Source organism: Rhincodon typus, chromosome 46, assembly GCF_021869965.1.
Source record: "Rhincodon typus isolate 14 chromosome 46, sRhiTyp1.1, whole genome shotgun sequence".
NCBI lineage: Eukaryota > Metazoa > Chordata > Chondrichthyes > Orectolobiformes > Rhincodontidae > Rhincodon > Rhincodon typus.
This window is the reverse complement of record NC_063377.1, coordinates 8,017,819-8,037,470: the sequence shown is the minus strand read 5'-3', so window position 1 is coordinate 8,037,470 and position 19,652 is coordinate 8,017,819. Positions and strand designations below refer to the sequence as shown.

The 19,652-nt window shown below is 43.0% G+C and overlaps 1 protein-coding gene across 1 annotated transcript; it reads left to right on the top strand.

Annotated features, from left to right (window-relative positions):
- The first annotated feature begins 410 nt into the window (after positions 1-410).
- On the top strand, positions 411-1,673 carry LOC109920771 (Ig heavy chain Mem5-like). The gene is made up of 3 exons (XM_048620301.1): positions 411-503; positions 799-1,131; positions 1,222-1,673. Exons 1-3 carry the CDS (start codon positions 449-451, stop codon positions 1,671-1,673), a joined length of 840 nt encoding a protein of 279 aa, XP_048476258.1. The 5' UTR covers positions 411-448.
- Positions 1,674-19,652: the final 17,979 nt, after the last annotated feature.

Sequence of the window (19,652 nt, the reverse complement as noted above, 5' to 3'; positions counted from 1 at the left end):
TATCTTTGTCTTCCTAACCCTTTAATATGAAATTCTCTCCCTAACAGCACTTTGCGTGTTTCTAACACATCTACAAGGATTGCATCGGTTCAACAAGACAATTAGGAGATGACAATACCCCTTTGCGGGTTGGATCCAGCGTTTAATTGTTATTTACCAACGTTCGTTCAGTGCCCCCGGCGCCCTGTGAGCGGCCACGCTTTTATTTATAGGTATTCGCCTCCCTGACCTCGGTGACGCACAGACCGCGCTCTGGCCGAGCGGCGCAGCTCGCCCACAACTGTGTCATACTTTCCATTGTAGCCGCGCCTCAACCGATCGCAGAAGGGGCGAGGCTGACCGGTCCTGAGGTCAACGCAACCCTGCTGACACTTTCCCAGCCGCGCGCGCGCACACACACAAACCAGCGCAGGGGGGAGCGGAGGGAAAATTATCCACATCCCGAAAAATGACCAAGGAAACCCTCTTCCTGATGCTCCTTGTCCAACTGTTGGCTCTTTATGGTGAGTGAAAGGCGGGCGGGAATTTCAAAAAGTCGCCCGGAATCGGGCGGAAAGTGGGAGTCTCTCCTCCCCTACCCCCATTCCACCCCTCCCCATAAAGAAGGAATTTCGACCATGTCCAGTGAGGATATTTATCTGAAGTCTCCCAAATTATAGGACTAACGTAGTCAATAGTGTGAGAAGTGATCATTGGAGTCATTGTAGACAATGACAGGGCGGCTCTCGGTACAGCGAGCAAAGGGTCTCCACTGCCATCTCTCAATAATCGCTTTTAATGCCACTTTTATCTCTTCAGTTACAGATTCCCAGCTCGCTGTGTCTCAGGGACCCCTCGCCAAGACGGCAAAAGTCGGAGAGACCGTCGAATTGGAGTGCCATCACAGCTATGCAGTCGAGTTGGTTAGCAGCTATTTCTGGTACAAACAGACTGTAGGTGACGTCCCGGTGGTAATCAACATCACCAACTGTGAAGGGTCCGGTTGTAAATTTATTTCAAAAAAAGGTCGTAGCGAGCGCCTGCTGGTACTGGAAATTCGCAACGTCCAGGTGGATGACTCTGGGACCTACTACTGTGCTGATAGGGATGGCTATGCTCCACTCCGAAATGGACCAAAACTGCTTGTTGGAGGTAAGAGAAACACCAAAATCAACCCTAACCGTTCACAAAATTTTCATTTTGCGTTCGTTTTTCCTTAACCGTGTCCCAATCTCTGTCCAGACAGTTCCACCAACAAGACGTCTGTCTTAGTCTTCGTCCCGCTGTCTGTGCCTGCCCAGAATAGCACCGTCCCCTTGGTGTGTCTCGTCAGCGGCGTCTCTTCCAACCAGATTGTCATTTTCTGGAATATTTCCGGTGAGGTCACCGAGGGGGCGAGCGATGTCGGGAAGAAGGAGCCGGACGGCACCTGGAACATCACGAGTCAGGTCACAGTGACGAGTGAACAGTGGACAAGCGGTGCCCTCTGTTCTTGTGTTGTTCAACTGGGAGAAAAAATCCAGACAAAGATTGTGTCCTTCACCGAACAGGCAGTATCAAGGAAAGGTGAGTTATCGAGGTGCACGTTCTGTGGGGTTATAGACCCCCAGTTTCTGAAAACTGGCAGTCCACCAATGAAATACCTCCATCAAGCAAAGGAATATAGATGGGTTTATGGATTAGAGTGTGCGTGAAAAAGAATGTGTTCATATATCCCAGTGTATATGTGTCTCTGAGTAAAACGGTGTGTATATGACCGTATGCCTGTGTGTGTGTGTGTGTGTGTGTGTGTGTGTGTATTTGCATGCAAATGTGTTTGAGTGCATATTAGTTATGTGCAATTGTCGATATTTGAGTTTATATTATTACCTAAGCATATGGATCTATCCATATACACGTGAATGTATAACTGTGAGGACATGTCTGTGTTCGTAAGTCTGAGTGTATGGATGCTTGAGCGTATATGGATTTGCTTGTAAATATGTTAATGTGTATATTAGGTATGCGTATGTGTCAATATCTTGAGTATATATTCAGGCCTGAGTATATGGATCTGTGCGTATATACGTGTTTATGTGTAGGATAATTCCTTTATTAATTCACGAGATGAGGGCGTCGCTGGCCAGGCAGCATTTACCACCCGTCCCTAATTGCCAAAAGGGCAGTTAAGAGTCAACCACATTGCTGTGGATCTGGAGTCACATGTAGGTGAGACTAGGTAAGGATGGCAGTTTTCTAACCTCAAGGACATCAGTGAACCAGATGGGTTTTTCCAAAAATCAACAATGGATTCACAGTCATCATTAGGCTCTTAATTCCAGATCTTTATTGAATTCAAATTCCACCATCTATCGTAGTAAAATTCGAACCCAGGTCCCCAGAAAATTATCTGAGTCTCTGGAATGACAGTCCAGCAATAACATCACTCGGCCATTACCTCCCCCATGTAAGCATAGCAAATAGAAAGTGCAAGAGAAACTCAACAGGTCTGACAGCATTTGTAGAGAGAGAAATACAGTTAAGATTCGAGCCTGTTTTGACCCTTCTTCAGAACTGTGTGCTATGCATGTTTGTTTTATTTGTCTGATTATGTATATATGTGTGTGCATGTATCTATATTTGAGTATATGTGTATATCCATGTGTTTATGTCTGTATAGATCCATATATATTAGTTTGTATGCGTTTATGTGCTTCTGTTTATATATTTCTGTGCTTGTGTGTATATACATGTGCATATATAACTATTTGTGTGTGCTTATGTGTCTCTATGGGTAAATGTGTATATATGTATTTCTATATGCATGTATATGTGTAAATATGTATAGATATCTACATTATAAGAGTGTGTATGTGTGAGATAGGGAGTATGCGTGAGTTAGTGAATGCGTGAGTCAGTAAGTGTGCTTGTGAATGCGAGAGAGTTTGTTGAATGTGAGTTAGTGCATGTATGAGAATTACTGAATGCATGAGGTAGTGAGTTGAGTGCGCGAGAGTTAGTGAGTGTGTTTGAGTTAGTGTGGGTTAGCAAGTGTGTGAGAATTAAACTGTGAGAGTTAGTTAGTGGACGAGTGAGTGCACGTTAATATGAATGAATTAGTGGGACTAGGAGTGAGTGAGCGTGTCAAATAGTGTGACCAGTCCATTTAAGTATTAAGGTAATTTAATATTGCTGATTGCTGCTGATGGGGACTTGTTCCTGTTGATAGTTCCTCAGGTTATCGACCATGTCTGCATAATATGTTTGAATCAGAGACCAATGCGTATTGAGAGAGGCCATTCAGACCATCACATTAGTGCTAGCTCTTTGAAGACCACTCCCACAGCCCTGCAATCCTTAGCCCTTAATTCACAATTTGATTTCCCTTGGGATAGCTTGGATTGGAATCAACTCCCACCCTTGAAAGATCTTACAAATGCTTACACTGGATAGGTCTTGGGAGCAAGACACTGCCAAGAAGTAAAATTGTCTGCGGTTCGGGGAGGGTTGGGAGGGATGAGCTTGCCAGCTGGATACATTCAGCCCAGTCACTTTCCTCATACAATTCTTCTGAACTCTCCCTTTCTCCATCTGCAATATCCTGAAGAAATCTAGTTTTGAGTCACAGTTTAAACTTCTTGTGCCAGGTAACCCTCTGAGTGTGAAGTCTCACTGAAATTGGACGGCTAGAAACGTGAGATTTCACAATCACCTAACTCAGAGGGTCTCCTCTGTGCCCAGAGGTTTGAAGGTTTGAGGAGATGCTGAATAGAACGGACTTCATCTGTATAAACGGGATTAGGGTTAGGGTTAGGGTTAGCATTATCATTAGGATTAGGGTTAGGGTTAGGGTTAAGGTTAGGGTAGGGTAGAGTTAGGGCTGGGGTTAGAGGTAGCCTTAGGGCTCGGGTTAGGGTAGGGTTAGGGTTGGAGTTAAAGGTAGGTTTAGTGTTAGGGTTAGGATTAGCTTTAGAGTTAGGATTAGAGTTGCCATTAGGATTTGCATTAGTGTTAGGATTAGGGTAGGGTAGGGTTAGAATTAGGGTTGAGGTTAGGGTAGGGTTAGGTATAGGATTAGGGTAGGATTAGGATTAGAGTTATTATTAGGATTAGGGTAGAGTTAGGTTTAGGGCTGTGTTTAGGATTTGGGTAAGGCTAGGGGTAGGGTTAGGATTAGGTTAAAGCTAGGATTAGGACTGGGATTGGGGTATGTTTAGGTTGGGATTAGGATTATGTTTAGAGTTAGGATCAGGGTTAGGATTAGGGTTAGGTTTGTGGCTAGACTTACAGTCAGGGTCAGGGTTAGGATTAGGGTTATGTTTAGGGTTAAGATTAGGAGTAAAATTAGGGTAGGGATATGATTAGATTTAGGATTAGCATTAGGGTTAGGGTTAGGATTAGGGTTATGGTTAGGATTAGAGTTCAGAATAGGCTTAGGTTAGGGTTATGGTTAGGGTTAGTGTTAGAGCAGAGAGTATGCTCTGAGACAACCATTGGCAAGAATCTTTTGTCCGGCTTTATCTAACTGGTGTTGTTCCCAATTCTCTGTACTCCCCGTGAACAAGGATGTGAAGATTTCAGACAGAGAGAAGGATCTGGAGACGAGGATAGATCCGGGAAGCTGAGACAGCTTTCCGTGGAGAAGAGAAGGCCAGATTTCATAGGGGAACATAAGATGATTCATAAAAGAAGTAATAGGGCTCATTCTCTGTAGCCAGTGGTTAGGGTCTGGACATGGAGTATGGAGGTTCAATTGATCAATTGAATGTTCTCGAGCCAATATCTGAAAGGAGGGAATTGGTAGGACTCTAGGGGCGGGTTGGGATGGTAGTGGTGTATGGTAGAAGTCTAGAGAATGGAATAAGATGCTCTTGCGGGCAATTAGTTTGGACCCAATGGGCTCAGAGGCCTCTTTGTGCTCCGTGAAGGTTCTGCTGTCCTTTAAATCTTTAGTGGGAGCAGGAGAAATTAAAAATGGTCTATCCATGACAAAATTAGTTGAATTAGGCCATTCGTCCCATTGAGTCTGCTCTGTCATTCGATCATGGCTGATATGTTTCTTAAACCCATTCTCCTGCCTTCTCCTCGTAACTCTTGGTCCCTTTACCAATCAAGAACCTATCTATCTCTGTGTTAAATAGAGTCAATGACTTGGTCTCCACAGCCCTCTGCAGCAATGAGTTCCACAGTTTCGTCACCTTCTGGCTGAAGAAATTCCTCTTCATCTCAGTTCTAAAGGGCGATCTCTTCACTCTGGGGCTGTGCCCAAATCCTAGTTTCTCCTACTGGTGTAAACATCTTCTCCACATCCACTCTATCCAGGTTTCTCAGTATTCTGTAATTTTCAATCAAATCAACCCCACTAGATTATCCTAAAGGCTGAGTACAGACCTAGAATCCTCAACTTCTCGTCATATGACAAGCTCCTCATCCCTGGGATCATTCTTGTAAACCTCCTATGGACTGCCTCCAAAATCAGCTCACCCTTTCTTAGATAGGGGGCCCAAAACTGCTCACAATATTCCAAATGCAGTCTGACCATAGCCTTACACAGCCTTAGCAGTACATCTGTGCTCTTGCATTCTAGCCCTCTCGAAATGAAAGCTGGCATTGCATTTGCCTTCCTAACCGCCAACTAAACCTGTATGTTAACTTTAAGAAAATCCTGAACTCGGCCTCCCATGTCCCTTTGTGCTTCAGATTTCCGAAGCCTTTCGTCATTTAAAAAAACAGTCTATGCCTCTATTCTTCTGATCAAAGTGCATAACCTCACACTTTCCCACTTTGTATTCCATTTGCCATTTCTTGCCCACTCCCCTAGCATGTCCAAATCCTTCAGCAGCCTCCCCGCTTCCTCAACACTACCTATGCCTCCATCTATCTAGATGTTTAAGATCGGTGTGTGCAGAGTTCTGAGGTCCTGGTTTTTGGGAAGGAACAAGGGTAGGTTGTGGGATTTTCCAAAAGGAGACCAGGGGTGGGAGGAGGGGAATGAGGCATTTTGGTTCATGTAGAGAGAGAGAGGGGCAGAGAGAAAGGTAGGGAGAAGCTGGGATCTTTCTCCCCAGAGCGGAGAGGATTAAGATGGGAGAGGGTAGATTGAATGGGGGAGGAGAGGTGAGAGGAGGTTTCCCTGCCAAGAAGCTAGCCGGGCACGACGAGAAGAATGGCCTCGTTCTGTCCTTCATCCGTCCAACATTCTGTTTACACATAACTGTTCTTTTCTTTGCAATTACGAACAAGTCCTTTGATCTGAAGTGACAAAGACGGTCATTCACCCACTCTCCAGCTCACCGCTGTGTTGGTTACACATGGTTGATTTATACTGCATTTCAGCAGACCCCGTCCTTCCTTCCAGCAAAATCATATGTATCTATAAATATATTCAATAACATTGCATTTAATTATACATACAAGCAGTAATGTCATATTTAGTCATAAATGCATTCAGTAACATTGCATTTAATTATAAATACAAGCAATAATGTTATATTTAGTCGTAAATATATTCAGTAACATTGTATTTACTTATAAATACAAACACTAATGTTATATTTATTCGTAAGTACATGCATTAACATTGCATTTAATTATAAATACCAGCAATAATGTTATATTTATTCATAAATATATGTAGTAACATTTTATTTAATTATAAATATCACCTGTAATGTTATATTTGTTTCTAAACACCAGCATCATATTCTATTTATCTATAAAGACTAGCAGTTATGGTATATTTATTCGTAGTAATATTATATTTAATTATAATTGCCAGCAGTAATAAAATATGTATTCATAAATAGAAGCAGTAACATTGCATTTATTTTTAATAACAGCAGTAAAGTTATATTCCTTTATAAATACAAGCAACAATCCTATATTTATTTATAAATACCAACAGTATCATTGTAGTTATTTTTGAAAACCAGCAGTGATGTATTTTATATTTTAAATACCAACATTAGTATTATATTTATTAATTTAAACAGTAATATTACAGTTGTTTGTAAATATTATCAATAACATTCTAATTATTGATTAATACCAGCAGCAATGTTATATATTTATGTATTAATAACAGTGGTAACATTATTCTCATCTAGTAATACCATTAATAAAGGTATATTTAATTAATATTTATTAATCATTGCTAATTTAATTAATTCTTGAGACAAAAAACTTGTCAGATGAAGAGATATTGAGTAGTTTAGGCTTATAGTCACTGGAGGTTAGAAGAATGAGAGGAGATCTCATTGAGGTATATAAGATGCTAAACGGGATGGACGATGTGGACGTGTAGAGGATGTTTAGCCTTGTGGTGCAATTTGGAACAAGGGATCATAGCTTTAGACTGAGAAGTGGCAGATTTAAAACAGAGATGTGGAGGATTTACTTCCCTCAAAGGGTAGTGAATCTGTGGAATTCGCTGCTCCAGAATACGGTGGATGTTGGGGCACTGAATAAATTAAGAAAGGAGTAAACATTTTTCTTTTAATTTGTAACTGCTTAAAGTCTTATGGGGAGCAAACAGGAAAGTGGGGTTGAGGCCAAGAAGGGATCTGCCATGATCATACATAAATGGCAGAGCAGCGTTGGAAGACTGAATGGCCTCCTCCTGCTCCGAGTTCTTATGTTATTATTCATTTAGAAAGATCAGCAGTCATATGATATAGATTTGACAACTGTAAATTCCCAAAGCCAAGTGATCTGATTAGCATTGCTCTACCACTGCACAAGCGAATTTTGGGCTTGTACTGAGACCCCGATGGTGGAGCTTAGTCACTCAGGGGAGGGCAAATCGTGCCCTTCCATGTATTGGCAAACTGAATTTGAGGAAATATTGGAGTATTGATGGAACAATGGAGTATTTAGGGAACATTGAAGTATTGAGGGAATATTACAGCATTATGAGATTATTGTTGTATTGAGAGAATATTGGAATATTGAGGGAGTATTGGCCTATTGAGAGAATATTGGAATATTGAGGGAACATTGAGGTATCGAGGGAGAACTGGAGAACCAAGGGAATATTGGAGTTTTGAGCAAAGTGTTATATTGAAAGAATATTTGTACATTGATAAAATATTGGAATATTGTGGGAATATTGCTGTACTGAGGAGATATTGCTGTAGTGAGGGACCATTGGAGTATTAAGAGAGTATTGGTGGATAGACAGAATATCGGGATATTGAGGGAACATTGCTGTGTTGAGGGAATATTTGAGAGCTCAGGGTATATTGGAGTTTAGAGGGAATAGTGAAATGTGAAAGAATATTGCTGTGTTGAAGGAATATTGGAGTAGTGGGGAGATATTACTGTGTTGAGAGAATGTTGGAGCATTGAAGCTAGATTGCTGTATTCAGAGGATATTACTGAATATGAGAATATTGCTGTACTGAGGGGATGTTGATGTATTGAGGAGATATTTCTATTGTGTAGCGTCTCTTGAAGATCAAAGAGGTTATCTTTCTGTTGCACCTCAGAAGATGGAAGCAATATTAAGTGAATACTTTGCGTCTGTTTTTGCTGAGGAGAAAGAAGTGGAGGCTAGAGAACTCAGGGAAAAAATATTGATGTGTTGAAACAAGTTCATATTACAGGAGAGGAAGTGTTGGAGATCTTACAAAATATAAAGGTGGATAAATCTTCGGGACCTGATCAAGTGTATCCCAGGACGTTGTGGGAAGTTATTGATGAAATTTCAGGAACTCTTGCAGAAATATTTGTATCATCTACAAGTACGGGTGAGGTGCCAAATGACTGGAGAGTGGCTAACGTTGTGCCTTTGTTTAAGAAGAGATGTGAGGAGAAACCTGGGAAATATAGACCTGTGAATCTGACTTCGGTGGTGTGTAAACTGCTGGAAGTGATTCTGAAAAATAGGAGTTATATGCATTTAAGGATAGTCACCATAGTTTTGTGTGAGGAAAACCATGTCTCATAAACTTGATTGAGTTTTTTTGAGGAAGCAACCAAGAAGACTAATGAGGGCAGAGCAGTAGACATTGTTTACTTGGATTTTAGTAAAGCCTTTCACAAGATTCCATATGTAGATGTTGAAGATATTAATATAGTCACACACTGGAGCGTTAGGCTTCGAGGTAAAGAGACTTTATTACGTGATATCACGGGGAGCCAACGCTGACAAAAGGTCAGGTCTGTAGTCTCTGATGATTACGAAAACAAGGCAATACTTATATGCGCCGTGAAAGATTGAGACAGCTGTTGCAGGCAGATAAGCATGTACACAGTTTATCACATCCCCTTAAGGCAGGTCATATTTCATGTCAAACGTCATGGTTCCACAACCTGTGGTTGCTGATATTTTATCTTAAGCTTTGGGTCAACATTGAATAACAGGTTCTAAGCTTTCTGCAGATATACAACAATTTGTTGCATATCTCTTACTTGACCTATTTTCCCATCGTTCCAACCTCTAACTCTAAGCTTTAGCTACATTCTACATCTAATTGCTCTTGACACTTCAATTATTCTTCCACAGTAGACTAATTAGTAACGTTAGACCACATGGGATTCGGGGTGAGCTTGCCAATTGGATACAAAACTTGCTCAACAGTAGGAGACAGAGAGTGATGGTGGATGGTTGTTTTTTGGACTGGAGGCTTGTGGCCAGCAGTGTTCCGCTGGGATCAATGCTGGGTCCATTTTTGTTTGTCATTTATATAAATGATTTACAAGAGACTATAGAAAGCATGGTTAGTAAGTTTGCAGATGACAGCAAGATTGGTGGTATAATGGATAGTGAAGAAGATTATTTAAAATTAGAAAGAGTTCTTTATCAATTGGGTCAATGGGCTGAGGAGTCGCAGATGGAGTTTAATTTGAACTATTATTAGGTATTGCATTTTTCTAAAACAAACAAAGACAAGATTTATACAATTAAATGTAAGACCTTGGGTTGTGTTGTAGAACAGGGAGACATAGGGGCTCAGTTGCATAATTCTTTGAAGTTTGTATCACATAAGGACAGGGTAGTTAAGGAGGCATTTAGCACGTATGCCTTTATGGCTCAAACTTCCGAGTATAGGAGTTGAGGCACTATGTTGAGGTTGTACAGGACATAAGTGAGGCCTCTTCTGGAGTACTGTGTCTAGTTCTAGTTGCCTTGTTATAAGAAGGATGTTATTAAGCTGGAGAGGGTTCAGAAGAGATTTACCAGGATGTTGTCAGGATTGGAGGATCTGAATCATAAGGAGAGACTGGATAGGCTGGGAGCCTTCTCACTGGAATGTAGGAGCTTGAGAGATGACCTTGTAGAGCTTTATAAAATCATGAAGGGCCTAGATAAGGAGAATGGCAGGTGTCTTTTCCCTAAGGTGGGGGATTTCAAGACTAAGGGGCATATTTTTAAGGTAAGAGGAAAACGATTTTAAAAAGGCATGAGGGGCATTTTTTTTACACAGAGAGTGGTTCGTGTGTGGAATTAACTTCCAGAGGCAGTGATGGATACGGGACAGTTACACCATTTAAAAGACACTTAAATGAATAATAAAGGGTTTATGGGCCAAGCACAGGCAGGTGGGACTAGTTTAGTTTGGGATTTTGGTTAGCATGGATTGGTTGGACCAAAGGATCTGTTTCCATACTGTATGACTCTATGACTCAATGAGCACATTGGGATATTACCACTGATTGGGTGAGTTCATTGACATAGAGGCACCATGGGTGTACTGGGGTATTGGTACATTGACAGATCATTGGTGCACCCTTTGTCTCTGTTTAGTCCTACATTTCTCAGACCGAATTAATTTACATTTCACATCTTAACCATTGATACACAGGTAAAAACCATCAAACAGAAGCAAAGCGGGCAAATCCAGGTGGAGCACAGGTGAGTTGATTCAGAACATCATCATAATTCACAAGAATGTAATGATTTAGGACAACAAGGTGTAGAGCTGGATGAACAAAGCAGGACAAGCAGCATCAGAGGAGCAGGAAAGCTGACATTTCGCGTCTTTTTCTGAAGAAGGGTCTAGACCCGAGACGTCAGCCTTCCTGCTCCTCTAATGCTGCTTGACCTGCTGTGTTCATCCAGCTCTACACCTTGTTATCTCAGATTCTCCAGCATCTGCAGTTCCTACCATCTCTGCAATGATTTAGGACTTTCAGTTCAAGGCGCCATCTGTTGGAAATTTCGCCCAATGACACCAGATCAGTCCAGAGCAACGAGCAACTCAGCGACAAGCAAATTTCACAGCTCCCTAGAACTGGAATGAAAACATCGCCACCAACCTTAGCCCCAGCTGATAAACAAGAGGGGGAATGGTTAATGGTTAGGAAAAGATGCCTTTCTCAAATTTTACTGGGGTATTTCCAAATGCCTGTGTCTCTCTGTCACATCTCCAGCTTAATGCTGCTCTGTCACCTTTTTAACTGTGCACTGAGACTAAACACACAGCATTCTCACTTACAAACTCCCCCATCAATCATCTTGGTTAATAGTGAGATTATAATGAGGATTCAGAATTCCAGCAGTTTCACAGGGCTATGACTGAGGGTCTGTGCTGGAACTCACCCTCCCTCTCCATTCCTCACAGTGCCACATTGTCAGAGGGTCAGTGATGAGGGTGTGGGTACTATCAGAGGATCAGTGCAGAGGCAGTGGGCACTGATGGACGGTCAGTGCTAAAGGAGCGCTGCACTGCTGGAGAATTGGTGCTGAGGGAGCAGGCACTGTCAGAAAGTCAGTGCTTAGGGAGCACTGCACTGTCAGAGGATCAGTGTTGAGGGAACGGGCACTGATGGATAGTCAGAACTGAGGGAGCAGGCACTGTCAGAGAGTGCTGAGGGAACACCACATTGTCGGAATGTCAGTGCTGAGGGAGTGCCACACTGTTGGAGAGTCAGCACTAAGGGAGCAGGCACAGTTGGATGGTCAGCACTGAGGAAGTAGGCACTGTTGGAGGGGCATTGCTGAGGGAGTGCTACACAATTGGAGGGTCAGTGCTTAGGGAATGGGCACTATCGGACGGTCAGTGCTAAGGAAGACTGCACTGTTGGAGGGTCAGTGCTAAGCGAGCAGGCACTGTCAAACAGAACTGAGGGACTAGGCCCAGTCAGATGACCAGTGCTGAGAGAGCTCTGCACTGCCAGAGGGTTATTGCTGAGGGAATACTGTTGGTGAACTCACTGGCAGAACTGGTCGTGGAACGATAGGCCGAATCGTCTATTATTTCCTGAAACTCAATTGCAAGGCTGCATCATTAGACCTGCGCTGTAAACTGCTTTGCATCTTGACATATTTCCCCAGACTCCCGGTGGTCCTCTGTACGCTTCCTTGGAATTTGCTGCTCGGGAGAAGAGGACCAAAAAGAAAGGGGCACGCCAGTGAAAATCCAGGTGGAATTCTATCCAGGTGGGTTCAAGGAGGAGTCAGGATTTGCAATGGAACCCACAACGCTGTGGAAATCAGTCTGGAGCCCAGGAGACTCCCAGCGGACACTGAGGTTGTCCCTGTGCCTTTACTAGCATCTCACAAAAACCTTTTGAGGTCCGAGCTTGGAATATTCTTAGCTTAATTCTCAAAGCAAACATTAAGGACCGACCAAGACTTTCTCGCCCGAGTTACAATAAACCTGCTTCACTTTTTTTCTTCCCTGTAACTGCAGTCGCTTTTGCAAAATGCATGTGTAAATAAAATAAATTATTCTTGGGTGAGAAGCAAGCACCAGAAGTTCTCCCTTATTTATAATTCTTTCATGGAATGTGGGCATCGCTGGCTGGGTCAGTATTTATTGCCCATCCCCAACTGGCCAGAAGGCTGTTAAGAACCATCCCTGTGGGCCTGGAGTCACACGTAGGCAGATTTCCTTCCCTAAAGGACATTAGCAGGGCTTTTGTGACTAACAATGAACTTTTTTTTTAGTCCAGAGATTTTTTTTCTAAATTGAATTCACATCTGACATGGTGGGATTCCAACCCTGGGTCGTACTCGACTCAAAACGTTAACGCTGATTCTGTCTCTACAGATGCTGTCAGACCTGCCGAGTTTACCAAACTATTTCTGTTCTCATATCATAGATAAATGCAAAGTGTTGTTGCGTTTGCTTCAATTCAAAACATGTTCAAGTGACGCCTTCTTTGAAAACTCTGCGGTTAGCTCAGGCTGCTGCAGTAGGAGGGCTTTTGTATTGGGGCAAAGGGGAATGTATGAAGGCCAAAGCCTCTCTGCCTGATCGTCTGCCTTGATTAAAGTGGTACAATGCCACCCTCTCCTGGCGGACAGTCACTATTGCAACAGGCCGAACGGGGAAAATGGCATGAGGCATTTTTTTAAGAGGGAGGACAGCACCTCATAGCTTCCATCAAAGAACAGCGGTGTCCGCACAAAGGCTCGATTTTTATAAATAAACTGGCAAAAGCTTTGATAAAGTTTGAGGTTATTTTGTATACTTCTAAAAAAAATTTTATAAACGTGTAATATATGGCAAAGTTGTTTCAACAATCTGTAAAAAGCTGAAAATAAAATGAACATGATTTTAAAATGTCAATAAGACCAGTGTTTCTGAATTCGGTGGTGGGTAAACTGTTGGAAGTGATTCTGAAGAATAGGATTTATTTGCTTTTGGAGAGGCAAGGACCGATTAGGGATAGTCAGCATGGTTATGTGCAAGGGAAATCATATCCCACAAACTTAAGGAAGTAAACAAGAAGATAGAAGAGGCCAGAGCAGTAGACGTTGTTTATTTGGACTTTGGTAAAGTTTTTGACAAGGTTCCAGTGGTAGACTAATTAGTAAAAGTTAAATCACATGGGATTCAGGGCGAGCTTGCCAATTGGATACAAAATTGGCTTGATGGCAGGGGACAGAGGGTGGTAGTGGAGGGTTGTTTTTATCTGAGCTGGAGGCCTGTGACCAGCGATGTTCCACAGGGATCAGTACTGGGTCCTCTTTTGTTTGTCATTTATATAAATGATGTAAATAAGAATAGAGAAGGCATGGTTGGTAAGTTTGCAGGTGACACCAAGATTGCTGGTATAGTGGACAGTGAAGAAGGTTATCCAAGATTATAATTAGGTCAATGGGCTGAGGAATGGTAGACAGAGTTTAATTTGGAAAAGTGTCAGATATTGTAGTTTGGTAAAACAAACAAAGCCAAGATTATACGATTAAAAATAAGGCCTTGGGTAGTGATGTGGAACAGAGACCTAGGGGCTCAGGTATATAATTCTTTGACATTTGTGTCACATATAGACATGTTGATTAAGAAGGCGTTTAGCATACTTGCCTTCATTGCTCAGGGCTTTGGATACAGGAGTTGGGACTTTTTGTTGACGTTGCACAGGATGTTGGTGAGTCCTGGGGTTCTGAGGAAGGGTCACTGGACTTGAAACGTTAACTCTGATTTTTTTTTTATCATGGATGCTGCCAGACCTGCTGAGCTTTTCCAGCAACTTCTGTTTTTGTTGCTGTTGGTGAGTCCTGTTCTGGAGTACTGTGTCCAGTTCTGGTCACCATGTTATAAGAAAGATATTAAGCTGGAAAGGGTTCAGAAGAGAACCCTTTAAGAGGGAGGACAGCACCTCATAGCTTCCATCAAAGAACAGCGGTATTCGCACAAAGGCTCGATTTTTATAAACAAACTGGCGAAAGCTTTGATAAAGTTTGAGGTCATTTTGTATACTTCTAAAAAAAATTTTCCCAGGATGTTGCTGGGAAGGGAGGGTTTGAGTTATAAGGAGATGCTAGACAGGCTGAGACATTTTTCACTGGAGTGGAGAAGGCTGATGAGTGACCTTATTAGAGGTTTATAAAACCATGAGGGGTACAGATAAGGTGAATGGCAGGTGTCTTTTCAAGAGGGTGGGGGATTTCAAGACTACAGGGCATATATTTAAAGTGATGGTAGAAAGATTTTAAAAAGATATGATAGACTTTTTTTAAAACAGAGAGTGTTTCTTGTCTAGAATGAACTTCCAGAGAAAGTGGTGGATGTGGTTACAGTTACAACGTTTAAAAGACAGATGGATAAGTACATGAATAAGAAATGTTTGGAGGGATATGGGACAAGTGCAGACAGGAGGGACTAGTTTAGTTTGGGATTATGGTCGGCATGGACTGGTTGCTCTGAATGTTCTGTTTCCATGGTGTATGACTATGATCATCACTCTCACTCTGATACATACTAACCTACACACACGCACACAAACATACTTTTACACATTTTCACACTGTTACTCGTACACACAGTTCTCGTTCATACATTCTTTCTCTCATAGATACACTCTCTTGCACACTCACCCACTTTCTCATGCACACCACCATCTCTCTCACATACACTCTCGCTCACACATACTTTCCCACATAGGCACACTCTTTATATACACACACAATCTCGTTCTCTCTCACCATCTCTCACTCACACACACACTCATACTGTCTCACGTTCTCTCTTGCACACTCTCTCACACACTGTCTCTTTCTCACACACTCTCAAACTCTCATACAGGGTCCCTCTTACACATTCTTTCACACGTGCTCCCTCACACTTCCACTGGCACACAATCTCTCAGATCTGTGTTCTCAATTCGCCGCTGAGTGGCGCAGTGACCGATGTACATCCTCATCCTCGCCACGAGGTGGCGGTGTCGGGTGAACTGCAGCTTCCCGTTTAGCCTGCTGGTGGCGCTTAAACAGCGCCTTTTCAGATGCTATTCCACTGGAATGGGCATCACGCCTACGTTTTAATTTTCTCAACCGTTGACGTTTTTTTAAAAAAAATTACATTTTTCTAACAAACCTGCTTTCACCTTATAAATGAAAGAAACGCTTGCAGACCACACTCGTGAATTTCATTAAAAGAGTTAGCAGATTTGGCCACCAGCAATTTCATTTGCAAAGTCCAAGCACTTCACTGCCAATGGCTCAGTAGCTGGGAACTATTTGCATTGGTAATGGTGTAATTGTAATGGGATGTCAGTACCAGACACATGCTCCCCCCACCTCCCTCGTCAGCCTTCCTCAGGGACTGTAGCCTCTGCATCTTGATCCACTTGCTCCTCTCCTGCCCACACCACCTTTCCATGCAAATCCTACCTGTTTACTTCATCCCTCCTCTCTATCCAAGGTGCCAAACGCACCTTCAGGGTGAAGCTGTGATTTACCTGCACTTCACAATCTGGTCTACTGTATTCACTGCTCGCAATATGGTCTCCTCTACACTCGGGAGACGAAGTGCAGCAATCGCTTTGCAGAACACCTACGTTCTGCCCACAAAAATGAGCCTGAACTTCCTGTTACCCGTAACTTCAACACAGCACTGTGTTCCCTGGCCAACATTTCTGACTCAGGCCTGCTGCAGTGCTCCAGTGAAGCTCAGCACAAGCTGGAAGAACAGCACCTCATTTTCCACTTGGTTGACCCTGCAGCCTTCTGGACTCAATGTCAAGTTCAATAATTGCAGGGCTTGAGCATCTTTTCTTCGATCTTTACCCCAACCCCCACACACCAGGCCTTGTCATTACATGGGTTGCTACTACAAACAACCTATTGTCAGCCACTAATAGACCCTATTAGCAGCTTATCAATTCTCCCAGCCTGCTCTTTACCAATTCCTTTATCTGCCCAATTGTTTCTCTCTCTCTCTGGGCTGCCTCTCCACCTACCATTTACTCCTCTCCCCTTTCCCTACCCAATCTCCAACATAAATACACCAACCTTTTCCTAGCTACAATCAGTTCTGAAGGGTCACCGGACCCAAACTGTTAACACTGCTTGCTCTCTCCACAGATGCTGCCAGACCCACCGAGCTTCTCCAGCAATTTCGCTTTGTGTTTGAAATTGTCATGGCCGACAGATGTTTTAGGGAGCAGAAGGCAGTTTCCAGTGAGGCTCTACTGGGCTTAACATGAGCTCACAGACTTTTTGTCATATGCATGAACTGGCAAACTGAATTCAATGCAGAGAATGGCAAGATAATGCCTTTCCCAACCGGGTAGAGGAAAGTACAAAGTAAGGAAAGAACACAGAGGCATTTGGAAGGTGAGGGACATTGAATCAAGAGTATAGATATGAGCAGGTCAAATCAATAAGGTATGAAGCATAAGAGCAGGGAGTCTATGTTGCAACTCTACGTCAAAATGGGTCAGCGCAGGCTTGGAGGGCTGAAGGGCCTGTTCCTGCGCTGTATTGTTTTTTGTTCCTTACCATTATTTAGGGCATAACATGAACACTGTGGGCAGTACTGGTGCCCTCGTTGCAGCGATTCTGCAGGACAGGAAATTTACAAGGATGTTGCCAGGTCAGGAAAATGGGACTATGAGGATAGTTTGCGGTACTGACTTCAAAATAAACAAAGAAACCATTCCTCAGGGTTACAAGTTTAATTCCACACATCAGTACATTCTTCATTGCCGCATATAAAAGGAGGAAGTAACAGTTATCATTGGATGGCATGCCATCCATTCAGATGACCACTTTATCACCTTGACCAATCGTCATTGCCAAAAAAGCAACTGGGGTCAGTTGCCCAATCAGAAAAGTTAACAGATGGGAGCATGGCTGACCAGTCATCATAGAAAACCAAGTGACTTCCTGCATCGAGGTGAAGAAACTTTGAAATAGTCCTAAACTGATCCCACTCTATTTGAGTGGAGATCATCATTCTAAATTGATTGTCGGAGACCATTCCAAGTCAGGACAGTGAGTAGCCTGGAGGGGAAATTGCAGGGGGCTGGTGTTCCCACGTATCTGCTGCCCTTGTCCTTCTAGATGGTAGTGGTCATGGGTTTGGAAGGTGCTGTCTAAGGATCCTTGATGAGTCGCTACAGCGCATCTTGTAGACAGTACACACTGCTGCGACTGAGTGTTGGTGGCAGATGGGGTGGATGCTTGTGGATGTGGTGCCAATCAAGCGGGGGCTACTTTGTCCTGGGTAGTGTCGAGTTTCTCAAGTGTTGTTGGAGCTGCCCCCATCCAGAGCAAGTGGGGAGTATTCCATCACACTCCTGACTTGTGCCTTGTCGATGGTGGGACAGGTTTTGGGAGGTGTCAGGAAGTGAATTACTTGCTGCTGGATTCCCAGCCTCTGACCTGCTCTTGTAGCCACTGTATTTATATGGGCTGTCTAGTTCTGGTCAACAACTAACTTCAGGATGTTGACAATTGGGCATTCAGTGATACCACTGAAGAGATTATGGTTAGTTTCTTTCTTGTTGTAGATGGTCATTGCGGGGGGGAACTGTGTGGGACAGATGTTACTCACTACCTGTTAGCACGAGCCTGGATATTGTCCAGATCATGCTGCGTATGGATGCGCTAACCTACAAATTAGTGGCAGGCCACTCATCCCCTGATTTTTAAACAGTGACCCCCTAAATCGACACCCTCCCATGACCAGTAACATCCTGCTCACCTGAACCCAGTCAAGACCCCTCAAGATCTTATACATTTCCGTTAAGTTGCCTCCAACTCTTCTAAACTCATGCAATCATAGTCATACAGCACAGAAACAGACCCTTCAGTCCAACCAATCCATGTCAACTATATTCTCAAACTAAACTAGTCCCACCTCCCTGCATTTGGCCCATATCCCTCCAAACCCTTCCTATCCATGAACGTAAATAAAAGGTCTTTTAAACATTGTAACCATACCCGCATCCACTACTTCCTCTGGCAATTCATACTGCACACAAACCATTCTCTATATAAAAAAAAAGTTGCCCCTCATGTCCCTTCTAAATCTTTCTCCTCTGTTCTTAAAAATATGCCCCCTAGTTTTGAACTCCTCCAGCCTAGGGAAAAGACCATTGTCATTCACCTTATCAATGCCCCTCACGATTTTATAAACTTCCATCAGGTCATCCCTCAACATCCTATGCTCCAGTGAAAATATGTCCTGGCCTATTTTTATATCTCAGATCCTCCATTCCTCCCAGAAATATCATGGAAAATCTTTTCTGAACCCTCTCCAGATTAATAATATCCTTCCTGTATCAGGGTGAAACTTCAGAGGATAGAAGCCCAGTTTATCTAACCTCTCTTCATAAGACAACCTTCCTCTTCAGAAGAAGGGTCTAGGCCCGAAACATCAGCCTTCCTGCTCCTCTGATGCTGTTTGGCCTGCTGTGTTCATCCAGCTCTGCACCTTGTTATCTCAGATTCTCCAGCATCTGTAGTTCCTGCTATCTCTTCCAGGTATCAGTCAGGTGAACGTTCTCTGAACTGCCTTCAATACATTTACATACTTTCTTAAATTAAGAGACCAGTACTGTGCACAGTACCCCGGATGGGGTCTCACCAAAGCCCTGTATAACCTGAAGCATAACCTCACTATTTTTACATTGAATTCCCCTCACAATAAAACACAACATTTTATGAGCTTCCCTGACTACTTCCTGTACCTGTGTGCTAACATTCTGCGAGTCATTCACTTGGAAACCCAGATCCTTCTGCACCTCAGAACTCTGCAACCTCTCATCATTTCAATAATTTTCTTTCTTCTGGAAAAAAAAATTCTTCCTGCCAATTTCACATTCCCCCCACATGATACTCCATTTACCACACCTTCGCCCACTCACTGAACCTGTCTGTATTGCTTTATAGATCCCTTGTGTAGTCAGCAAATACCAACCATGGGTCTACACATCATAGCAAGTTCAAAGGCTGTGACACACCTCCTGCCCACCAGAAAGTGGGCCATTCATGTCTTCTCTCGGTTTCTGGGCCA